Source organism: Mus musculus, chromosome 4 (assembly GCF_000001635.26).
Source record: "Mus musculus strain C57BL/6J chromosome 4, GRCm38.p6 C57BL/6J".
Classification (NCBI taxonomy): Eukaryota; Metazoa; Chordata; class Mammalia; order Rodentia; family Muridae; genus Mus; species Mus musculus.
In genome coordinates this window covers 60,135,693-60,147,090 of record NC_000070.6, presented here as the reverse complement: position 1 = coordinate 60,147,090, position 11,398 = coordinate 60,135,693, and the positions used below count along the sequence as shown (strand labels likewise).

Below are 11,398 nucleotides of genomic sequence, written 5' to 3'. Positions count from 1 at the left end.
GAATTATATAAAATCCCAGTATCATGGGTAATACTAAATTGTTAACAAAACATCTCAAATGCTTGAATGTAATAGCCAGTTCCATTTTGTGTTTTAATCTGATTTGGAACACCAAGCATTAAAAAAAGTTAATGTAGGCAATGACTAATTACATTAATATTTGCTTCTCTTGTTAAAGAAATTGCAACCATAAAGCCTGAACAGGTGTCAATAGTCACATGTAAATATTTTATTTTTCTAAGATCAGAAATATGAGTATCAGTTTGCAATAATTGATTAAGTAAAAGTCATTGAGATTTTAATACCATTCGGTGGAACAGATAAAAATTGAGGTTTCTAAGAACAAGTCTTTACAATTTGACATGTGCATTCTCTAAAAATACCAAATTATTATATCAAGCCATTACTACTTTGAGGATGTAAACAAACAAACAAAAAAAAAAAAACAAGATAATATGGCCAACTCTTCTTGTTTAAGGTCTATAATCTTCCTGGGATAAAAATCTGCTGTGCCATTGCCTTAAGGGGTCTGTTCCGGGCAGTCCACAATGAGTTCTTAAAGGTGCAATGAGTCCTTTAAAGGAGCAATATTTTCCCTTGCGATGTATGTGCAGAAACAGTTGCAAAATTTGAGAATTAGCAGTATCTAAAAAAGAAACTCTTTCAAGCAACTATTAGCCAATATATATATATATATATATATATATGGTATCAGTATACAAATTAAAGCTTGGGTTTTTTTTTTCCAACATTTCAAAACACTGACTACAGCACACATTCAATTATCTGTCCTGAAGCAGGAGGAACCTCAAAAGAATAAACATGTGATCCAATCACATATACTTCTCTCCCATAGATGGACAGTTCATAAATACAGTAGGTGTTTTCTTTATGGGATGCATACATCAATTTACAGGAAATACAAAGGCATGCATAGAAGTAAATTTTAACTTGTCTTTGGATAATGATTATCAATTTACCCAAAAGTTTACTATGCAATAGGCCAAATATCAATATTCTGTGAAAACAATTTAATTGCTATTTGAAACAAGTTATAGATGTCTTGTCAGGTTTTTAAGATTTTTTTTTCTAAACTACCTTCATGATTCTATGCTACAATATTTTATTAACACCATGACAGCTTCATTACAGGATGTTAAAACAATACTTGGAGATGAAGAAAGATGATTTCACATTAATACTTCATTTCCAAAGAATTGCTGTGGGCTCACTGAGTAACAATAACTAAAATAAGCAGTTATCATTCGACTACCATTGATTACAGTTAATTACAATTGATTACAAAAGCTTCCTCTATTTTCTGAATAGCTTTTTTTTTATCACCAGTTAATTTGCATCTCCCTTGATAACATCCAACAAAGGCTTAAGCCCTCCTGTGGTAAGCCTAAAGTGAGGTCTTAGCAAATTAACATCTCCTGGTACCTTTTGAAAATAATTTGAAGGAAGCAAATCATCTTTTCTTTCTTGAATTTTCTCTACCATAGTTTTCTAGGATATAACTGAGAGCCCAAATATTGAAAAAGATATTGCCTTTTGAATCTTTTCTGGAGTGACAACTACTCCAAAATTTTTCAAGCTCATTGTGTAAGAGCAAAGGTTTACAGTAAATTTCCCTTAAGATGGAATAGTTAATATAATACTCTCCACATAATAAACAATATAAACTCAAAGATTTAAAGTTCTAGCTTCTTGTATTGAACCAGAGACAAAAAATTTATTATTTTTTAATTTACATAATGTAAGGCTATTAGGCATACCTAGAGGCAAAACTTTCCAATGATCACAAGCTCACTAGAAGCAAATCCTTTAAAATCATCAGGTTGCAAGGAAAACACAAACTTCCAAAACCATAATAATACTATATGGAGTAGGCAATGCAGATTGTAATGCCCTTAGTAGTTCCACAGCCTCATTAACCTTTTATAAATCTTAAGTTTAAACTTTATTTTGAATAACACCTGGATAGGCCTGTAATGATGCCCTTTAGGTTTAAAAATCATTCCCTAAAGGCAAGGAGAGGTGAGGCCCCAACAACTTCCCTGGGGAGGGTTTGCAAAAAGATAAAGAGAGAGAGAGAGAGAGAGAGAGAGAGAGAGAGAGAGAGAGAGAGAGAAAGAAAGAAAGAAAGAAAGAAAGAAAGAAAGAAAGAAAGAAAGAAAGAAAGAAAGAAAGAAAGAAAGAAAAAAAAAAAAGAAAGGCCACACAATTCTCGCTAAGGCTGCTCTGAGATTTGCATTAACTCAAATGAAAATATTTCTTAATCTGAGCCTTTTTCCTGAGGTCTGGCCCAATGACTACCCCTCCTGCAGCAAAAGATTCCAGGGGAGCAATTCTACTGTCTGTTTGTGCTTCAAAGTTTTGGACAGTCTTTCCTAAGATGATTTATACTTAAAACATTCCTTATAATCTTAGTGTTGTGAAAACATTGCTTGTAAGTACTATAATCCCCTGCAAGACAACAATAATAAGCAAACACTGATGATATGAGGCTCCAATTTTCTGTACAAGGAAAAATATATCCAGATAAGTCTGTCTTTGTTTCATGTGGCTGAATATCCACAGAGAGCCGCATTAGCATTCTCATAAGACAATTGTGAGAAGAAGAAAAAAAAGGAACCCCTGCTTGAATTGAGACTCTCTAAAAATCCTGCTAGCTGTTTTTAGTAACATATCCACAAAATCATGAAAATATTAATCAGGAACCTGTTTTATACCAAATAAATTATCACTTAGATCTCCTTTCCAATCTTGGGGACTTAAATTTTGCTTCTACCACTGTATCCAATAAAGCTGTGTAAAAGGAGCAGCAGGTTCATACTGGCCACAGCTGTTTTTAACTTTTATTACTCTTGCATCAATCCTAATTAAAAAATATGGGTGAGTTAAGAATCCTCAGCTTCCAATCAAACTGCAAAGTGCAGCCAATAGAACACTGGCAATTATAACCATAATTTTTTAAGTTCTTTTCAATATTAGAGCATAACCATAAATTTTGGAAAGCAAACCCCAACTAGAAGCAATCCATTCTCTTTAAAATTAATACCAAAAGGATTACTTTCATGTTACAAAGTTTGGCTAACAATTCTTATATATGAATGCATGACATTTCAACTTTTAATACTTCTTTGAAGAGACATTGTTTTAAATCTTATCTCTTATGAGTCTAGTTTCTTGGATAAGAGTTACATAAAATATTATCCCGATTTAGAAGTATCTTAAGAGGCCTGATTTCCTGGGCTGGTTCATGCCACATGTTGTTTAAAATGACTACAACCCTGAGTTACCAGTTTTAAGCTAACTTACTTGTTACCAGTGTTACACTTTTTAAATCATACCCAATAACTTATAAGCCAATACTCTATAACCAAGACATGCAGAGTATATTTATACCATTAAGACCAATCAGAAAACAAATGAAGCAGCTTCGTGAATCTTATACATTTGTACCAATCAAAGAATTTTTACTTTTCTTGGAATAATTTCAAGAGAAAAAGCACATTGTCATATGCTGAACCAAGTAATCATAATTGCAGAGATTTTTTGGGGGGAAAAAACCTATCAGCTTCTTTGCCTTAGAACTAAGAATCTGCTGGCCCCTCTAAAAAACAGCTTTCCAGCAGGCCTTCTCCTGCTGCACTTGACTCCTGGCAACTTAAATCAGCCACCACTGTGCAAACTGAAACTGAATCAAGAGATGGAGATCCAGCAGATAAAGTTTAAACCATTTTTTTCCTTCCAACAGAAAACATAGAACAACAGTCATGCATTCGGGAGGCGAGGCAGGCATATTTCTAAGTTCAAGGCCATTCTGGTCTACAAAGTGAGTTCCAGGACAGCCAGGACTATACAAGAAAACCCTGTCTTGAAAAAACAAACAAACAAACAAACAAACAAAAAAGAACAACAGTCATTCAGACACCAAAACAAAAGCAGTCATGAGTTGACATGTGGAGAGATTGTTGGAAGAAACACAGAAAATACAGAGAGGATAGAAAACTTGGTATAACCAGAACTAAGGATGTCTCCTGTAGGACATCTCCTGATGTCCTTCTGTCCCTGGGAGAGTTCTAAAATCCATTTTCCTTCTCTCTCTCTCTCTCTCTCTCTCTCTCTCTCTCTCTCTCTCTAATGTCATTTGTATATCTAGCATTTCTCTTTTTTGTGTGTATAGTTTTTTCAACTTTTATTTTATGTTATTTTATTATTTTTAGCCTACTCCTCTTCTCTGATGCAGTTCTTGACTGAGAAAAATGCCCTTTTAGAATTTTTCAGACCCATTTTCCACTGTCAACCCCTAACTGATATCACTGTTGGGTCCAATCTTACTCAGTCTAGCCTGTATCCTTTTTACACCCTTGCAATCAACAGCCTTCAAAAGATAAAAATTATAGCACTAACATTAATGCTGTATGTTGCTTACCATGCAGGATACCATCTTCCATTTTTTGTAGTGCTCCACCACGGCAGTTTCCCTCAGTCGGTTTTTCCCTATTCAGGTCTCTGAATCCAGTGTCACCTGTGGCCAACAGCAGACACAGGTTACTGGGTTCCTGAAAGGAAAACTGGGGATGGATGGGAAGGACAGCAAGAGAAATAACAAGCCAAGACAAAGTTCTCTAATTAAGGCTCAATCTTTAATGTATGGCACTGGATATATATGGGAAAACCCAAAGTCCCATCCCTTTGTTTCAGCTGAGTTCTGTTGCTTGTTTCATTTGGATTGAGTTGCAAAGTAGGCTCTTCAGCAGCTCTGAGGGTTGGCAGTTCTCAGTTGTCTGACAGATGATATAATTGTATTAAAGCAAGACAGGAGACTCCAGTATTGCAAACTTGTTCAGCCAGCTCAAGGCTGGGGGTTGGTGGGGATCACTCTGACACTGACACAGCAGGTGTTTCAGAACTGATGTTGAGCCAGGGTCAGCTGTATGAACTATCACTTTGGCTGCTAGAGAGACAACAGAATATTTCCTCTCTGGGACATGAATCAAATAAGCCTGTTTTTATTGATGTTCTTTTTGGCCACAAATATACCCTGGTATCATATAAGTGGCTTGTATGTGTCCACAAGCTTTCTGAAAGAGTTATTTGTTCAATTACTTGAGGGTGAAACAAAGGTCAAAGTGATTAATCATTTTCCTATTAGTTTCAGAAATGCTAGCTAGTTACAACTGGGATGTAAGTTGGTTTCATGTAAAGTCCTTAAACCCCTTACCCACATACTTTGTCTAGTCATTTCTTGACTACTTCAGGTTTTCAGTCACATAAACAGTCTACACATGCTAAGGAGTGTTAACATGCTTAGTGACAGGGAATGTGCCTGAGATGAAGCCGGGAGTTGGGTGAACTCATTGTTGCTTTCTGCTGTAGAAGCAACTTCTAGTTCATTACTAGAAAAACAATAGTCCATAGCCAAATGAGGTGCTACAACCCATAATCCCAGAGTTCAGGAAGCTGGAGCAGGAGGATAGTCAAAGATCTAAGACCATTCAGACCCTCAGTGTAAGCTCAAGTCCAGCACAGAGCTCACATTAAAAAGCTGGTCATGGCTGCTTTTAACCCCAGAAGTGGGTAGATGGCTGAGAATTGAGGATTCCTGGGACTTAGTAGCCAGCCAGCCTATCTGAAATACACTAATTGCAGATTCAGAGGGAGACCCTGTCTCAAGGGGATGAAGTAAAAAGACATAAAGGGAGATGACTGGTGTCCTGTGCTGACTTCTGCATATACTAGCAAAGGTACAAGCATGTGCACATGTGTGCAGACACCATAATCAACCAAAAAGAAGAATGTGGGAAGAGGAGAAGGAGGAGGTAGATGAGGATGGGGAGGAGAAGGAGGAGGAGGAGGAGGAGGAGGAGGAGGAAGGAAAAATGTGATAATCCCCTAGAAGAGCTTCCTCCAAACACTTGTAGACCTAGAGAGAGTCAGTTGTCATACCTCATTCATTCTCGGTCCACACCAACTCCTCCATATTTTAAAGAAACACATGTGCACTTTCTTTGCTACTACCTGCCAGTCTGACTTGTTTATAACTCTCCAACACTGTTTATTTCTCCTTTGACTGTTTAACCATTCCCCATTCATGGTAAAAATATTGTGACCTGTGTAGTAGAGTCAATAAGAAAAAAGGCTCCTGAGTTAGAGAGTCTTGGAATAAATCTAAGTTCTCACGTTGATTGACTAAATGACATTATACGGTTACATCATCTTTGTGAGTCTTAACTAATACTATGGTACGAAGAATAAAATAGTACATACCATATAAAGCTGAAGCAAAGTTGAAACAAAGCATATCACGTACTTGCCTCATTCTTGAAGTCTTTTATTTTTATTTTATTATGTCTTGTCAGGTGAAGTCCAATGTTCTCGAAAGTAAACAGTTCATGAAACCTTGCTACTGACACCACTTTGGATTCTGAGGTCAGTGCTATCTGTACAAAGGTTGAAGCCTTTCAGGCAGCTATCAGCTTAGCCTTGGAAGACTTTTCTTGATAATTTTTTAAATTAAGATTTACTATTTTATTTGCATGTGACTGAATGAGTTTGTATGCACCACATTTGTAGAGGAGGTCACAAGGGTTGAAAGTATGTGATTTCCTGTTCCTGAAGTTAGAGTGTGTTTTGGGATGCCATGGGAGTGCTGGTAATTGAACCTGGGTTCTCAGTAAAAACAAGTTTCAAAGAATCTGACTCCTTCATCTGACCTCTGCTGCACCAGGTCTGGACATGGTACTCAGGTACACATGAAAAACCAGTGCTCATACACATGAAATATAAATGAATCTTTTGCAAAAATTGGGTAACTCAAGTTCTTCCATACTCATCTTAAAGCAAAGATTCTATGCATACTTGTCCTTCCAGTTCAGTCTGTACTCCCTCCAAAACTGGCTTTCTGATTCCAAACCAGATCCAAAGTTGCATCTGGTTCCAGTTGGCAGTTCTCTTGAACACCCACTGTTTTATTGGGAATATGTTTTGAGAAACATAAGATTACTAAATCAATCCATAGGTTATGAAATTGCCAAGTTTGCAAAGGGCAAGGAACAATTCTTGGCCTCTAATCAATAAATGAGAAAACATTCCACAAACCCTGACAGAGGTAGAGGAGACCCATACGGGAAGAGGGAAAAAAAAAACAAAACAAACAACAACAACAACAAAAAAAAAACCCGCTGAACCCAGAGAGTATATAAGGACAAGCAAAGGGGCTGGGGAGTGGAGTGTAGCCACGATCACAAGAAAGACGTGGTCCTGACAGACAGACAATCCTATTCCCTACCAAAATGAAGATGCTGCTGCTGCTGTGTTTGGGACTGACCCTAGTCTGTGTCCATGCAGAAGAAGCTAGTTCTACGGGAAGGAACTTTAATGTACAAAAGGTATGATCACTGAATAGTAGCTTCTGACTCAGAATGTGCTTTGGGGAACTCTTGAAGCCAAGTAGGTCCTTTGAGGGGATGGGTATAGTGCCCCAATCTCTTAGACAAATGAATGGATCCAGACCTTGAAGTAAGACCAGCTCTTCATAACTGAAAATGTTGGGGGACCTCTAGTCTCACTGAGAGGCAGGGGCAGTATGCTAAGTATTGTGACAACTGGCATGAGATCTACCCTTGTGTATGCTCAGGCCCTAACCCATAGGATGGAGTTCAAGTGGACACATGTGCATGTGGTATCCCTGCTTCTTCTCCCTTAACCATTTGCTTATCTATTACAGATTAATGGGGAATGGCATACTATTATCCTGGCCTCTGACAAAAGAGAAAAGATAGAAGATAATGGCAACTTTAGACTTTTTCTGGAGCAAATCCATGTCTTGGAGAATTCCTTAGTTCTTAAATTCCATACTGTGTAAGTGAGATGCTCTTAGCTGAGAAAGAGGAAATGAAACCTGGTATGGTCTCACGCCTACAAACACTCGGGACTGGGGGAAGAGATGCCTCTCAGTATGTACATTTGTACACACATACTAAGTCTGTATCCTAAACCAGAACGCTCCATCTGACACTGAACCAAGATCTCATAACCAGGGATTTTTCAAAAGTCAGAGACAAGAGTTGGTGACAGGAATTAATTCACTAGGAGTTCCTTAAGGAAAGGTCAGAGACACTTCTGAAACCACATTATTGAGCCAGTTTATCACAAGTTAAGATTATGTGATCATGAATCAAATTTTTCTTTGTAGTTGTTAGCCAAATAAATCCACCCCTTTGTACTTCCGTTTTCCTGCAGTAAAGGCGATAATAATAATTCTCCTCTGTGGTACTGGGAACCACATTACAGAGTGCTAATTTGAGGCAGATGGTGGAAATCTGGCTGATAATCTACACCGCTGGCTGAAGCCCGGCACTGGTGAAACTTGGAGGTAGTTGCAGTTGTAATAAGGATGAGAAGTGATTGTTGTTTTCTTTTTTTTTAAATACTAGGCAAATTTGTGATTGCTAAAGCATGAAATACTAAGGAATTAATGTAAATAAACGCCTTTTGCTAATTTTACAAAAACAGTCAAAAGTTAAATGGAATCAGAAACTGGAGATAGGTACAGAGTACAGGGTCCAGAATCCATCCAGATCAAAATCCCTTACGAACCAGCTCACTCTGTTTTACAGAAGAGATGAAGAGTGCTCGGAATTATCTATGGTTGCTGACAAAACAGAAAAGGCTGGTGAATATTCTGTGACGTGTGAGTACATAAAATCTATATATCTATCCACAAGATGATTAGTAAAACTTAACACCTTTAGTGTGTGTGTCTGTGTGTGTGTGTGTGTGTGTGTGTGTGTGTGTGTGTGTGTGTGTGTGTTTGTTGCTGTTGTTGTTGTTGTTTTTGTTATTGTTGTGTGTGTTTTGCTGGAGTTTGAACTCAGGAAATTGCACCTACTAGTAAAACTGGTGCCATCTTATAGCTAACACCCTGTGGCAGGAAAGTAGGCTAAGTAGGGGGAGATGGAATCTATCTGATACTGCCTGGAGGCTAGCACTGGTGTTAATCGCTTAGGGTGTAGCAGTGGATGTTTGATACAACAAACTTATAAAAGATAGAAACATGTTGCTTGAAGCTGCTGAGGGAGGGAGGTAAGCCTAGGAGATGATGAGAGAGTGGTGCTGCTATGGCTGACTGTTTACTAGTGGTGTGGACCTCTCAGAGTCCCTTTTCTTAGGAGTTACTTCTTTAAGTTCAGAAAACTGAAGACAGAAAGGCTCTGACACTTCACCCATCTCTTCCACGATATGTATTTTACTTATTTTATGTTGGGGTAGAACAAGAAAAGGGTATCCAAAATTTCCTGCAGAACAAAAAATTTCTGAGCTGTGTTCCATTTCTTCCACAGATGATGGATTCAATACATTTACTATACCTAAGACAGACTATGATAACTTTCTTATGGCTCATCTCATTAACGAAAAGGATGGGGAAACCTTCCAGCTGATGGGGCTCTATGGTAAAGTATTTTCACACAGAAACTGATCCTCGGATGGGAAAAGAACGAAAAACTCTAGCTTTAATATGGTCTTCCCAGCTTGGGCCTACCTCTTTGTAACCTCCTGATGATTGATGCTCTCCCCATCAACCCTTGAGCATAGTAATGGAAGCATTCTGAAATCTCTCAGTGTGACTGAAGGATATTCTATGGATGCCAAATCCAGGATAGATCATACCAATGCCTGTCAATTGTGTTGGCAAACATACTCCCATCCTTATGGGGAAGTCCCTGTCCACTCACTCAGGCTGTGGTCAATGCACACAATATAACTGCTACACTCACTATTGCTCTTCTCACAGGCCGAGAACCAGATTTGAGTTCAGACATCAAGGAAAGGTTTGCACAACTATGTGAGGAGCATGGAATCCTTAGAGAAAATATCATTGACCTATCCAATGCCAGTAAGTCAGGATTCAGTTATTTTTCTCATCCTGAATATTTATCATAGAGGAAACAAACCTAGTTGGCTACCAGTCATTTTTGAATGCTGGAGAGTCCTATCCTTATTCTTGGGGAAATAAAGTGGACCTGGTACCTGAACATGTTCTTGTTCTCACACTACAGATCGCTGCCTCCAGGCCCGAGAATGAAGAATGGCCTGAGCCTCCAGGTGGGCAATATCCAAAGAGAGCAAGGAGGGGGTTGGTCGTCATGGAGAGGCCCTTCCCAAAGTATTAATGTTGTGCACCCAAATTACATTAAAAAATAGTTCGATAAAGAATCTTCTAGGAAAGCTTGAAGATTGGCTTTGAATTGTCTGGATTTGTGATCTAGTCCTACTTTGAGCTTGGAAGTAATGTGACCCAAGACTTTGGCAATGTAACAAGGATTTGAGTTTTACATATTTGATGTATGGTTGTATAAAAATGGCTCAGCGATGGGTTCAATATCATTAAGACACAGAATGGAAGGTTGTGGTATAACTGTTCTTTAGTGTCTGTGGACCCCCCCCCCCATCCCACTCGAGATAATAACATCTTAATCTGAACTCTGTACAACCTTGGCTTCTTACCTGGGAGTGGAGGTCCCTGATCACTACTTCTCGAACAGGTTGGAGAGCAAATTGCTATGGCCCTCCTTTCTCATGTAGTACAAGACATCACTCATATAATGTGTGAAGTCTTTAAAAGTAGCCAAGGCTTTTATCATTATTCTACAATTTACCTAACATTCTTCAGAGCTTCTTATAACAAAGGTTGTGGAAACAAGCCTCAGATCTTCCATTACGGTCATTTATTCTGACTTTCATCCCTGTGTTCTGGCAAATAATTCCAGTTAGATTGCAAGGGAAGATCCATTTCTTCATCCCCTTTGTTCTATATAATAGAATGTCTCACTGTCCCGAAGTCAATCCAAGAAGTGTTTAATGAGTTTCTATATTCTTTCTTCCTGGCTTACAGTGTTGAGTGGAGACTTCTCACCAGGACTCCACCATCATCCCTTCCTATCCATACAGCATCCCCAGTATAAATTCTGTGATCTGCATTCCATCCTGTCTCACTGAGAAGTCCAATTCCAGTCTATCCACATGTTACCTAGGATACCTCATCAAGAATCAAAGACTTCTTTAAATTTCTCTTTGATATACCCATGACAATTTTTCATGAATTTCTTCCTCTTCCTGTTCAATAAATGATTACCCTTGCACTTAAATATATGTCTCTATGTCCAGAAAAAATGTGGGGCTGATAGTGAGTGAATGAGGGGACCTCCTGGGTCCTGTAACCAAGATCCTTCCTTATGACCCCAAATGTAACCTGAGTTTCTGGATTTTGGCTCCTCTGCAGAAATCCCAAGCCCTGATGTGTACTGCCTGCTCTTTAGCTCTCCTGATTTAGTGATTTATGAGGACCTCGGGAGCATGACACTTGCTGTATGACTCCTACATCCAT

The 11,398-nt window shown here is 38.4% G+C and overlaps 1 protein-coding gene across 4 annotated transcripts; it reads left to right on the top strand.

Moving 5' to 3' along the window:
• Positions 1 to 7,113: 7,113 nt before the first annotated feature.
• Positions 7,114 to 11,178, top strand: Mup2 (major urinary protein 2). Of its 4 annotated transcripts, none has more exons than XM_006537651.3 (7): positions 7,114 to 7,400; positions 7,739 to 7,872; positions 8,631 to 8,704; positions 9,354 to 9,464; positions 9,806 to 9,907; positions 10,030 to 10,116; positions 10,907 to 11,159. In XM_006537651.3, the coding sequence occupies exons 1-7, from the start codon at positions 7,305 to 7,307 to the stop codon at positions 11,008 to 11,010; spliced, it is 708 nt and encodes a 235-aa protein (XP_006537714.1). In that variant the 5' UTR covers positions 7,114 to 7,304; the 3' UTR covers positions 11,011 to 11,159. The 4 variants fall into 4 exon arrangements, with proteins under 4 accessions (XP_006537714.1, NP_032673.3, NP_001273025.1 ...); NM_008647.4 differs by having other exon boundaries at positions 7,235 to 7,400; positions 10,071 to 10,116; positions 10,907 to 11,178; NM_001286096.1 differs by lacking the exon at positions 7,739 to 7,872 and having other exon boundaries at positions 7,235 to 7,400; positions 10,071 to 10,116; positions 10,907 to 11,178.
• Positions 11,179 to 11,398: the final 220 nt, after the last annotated feature.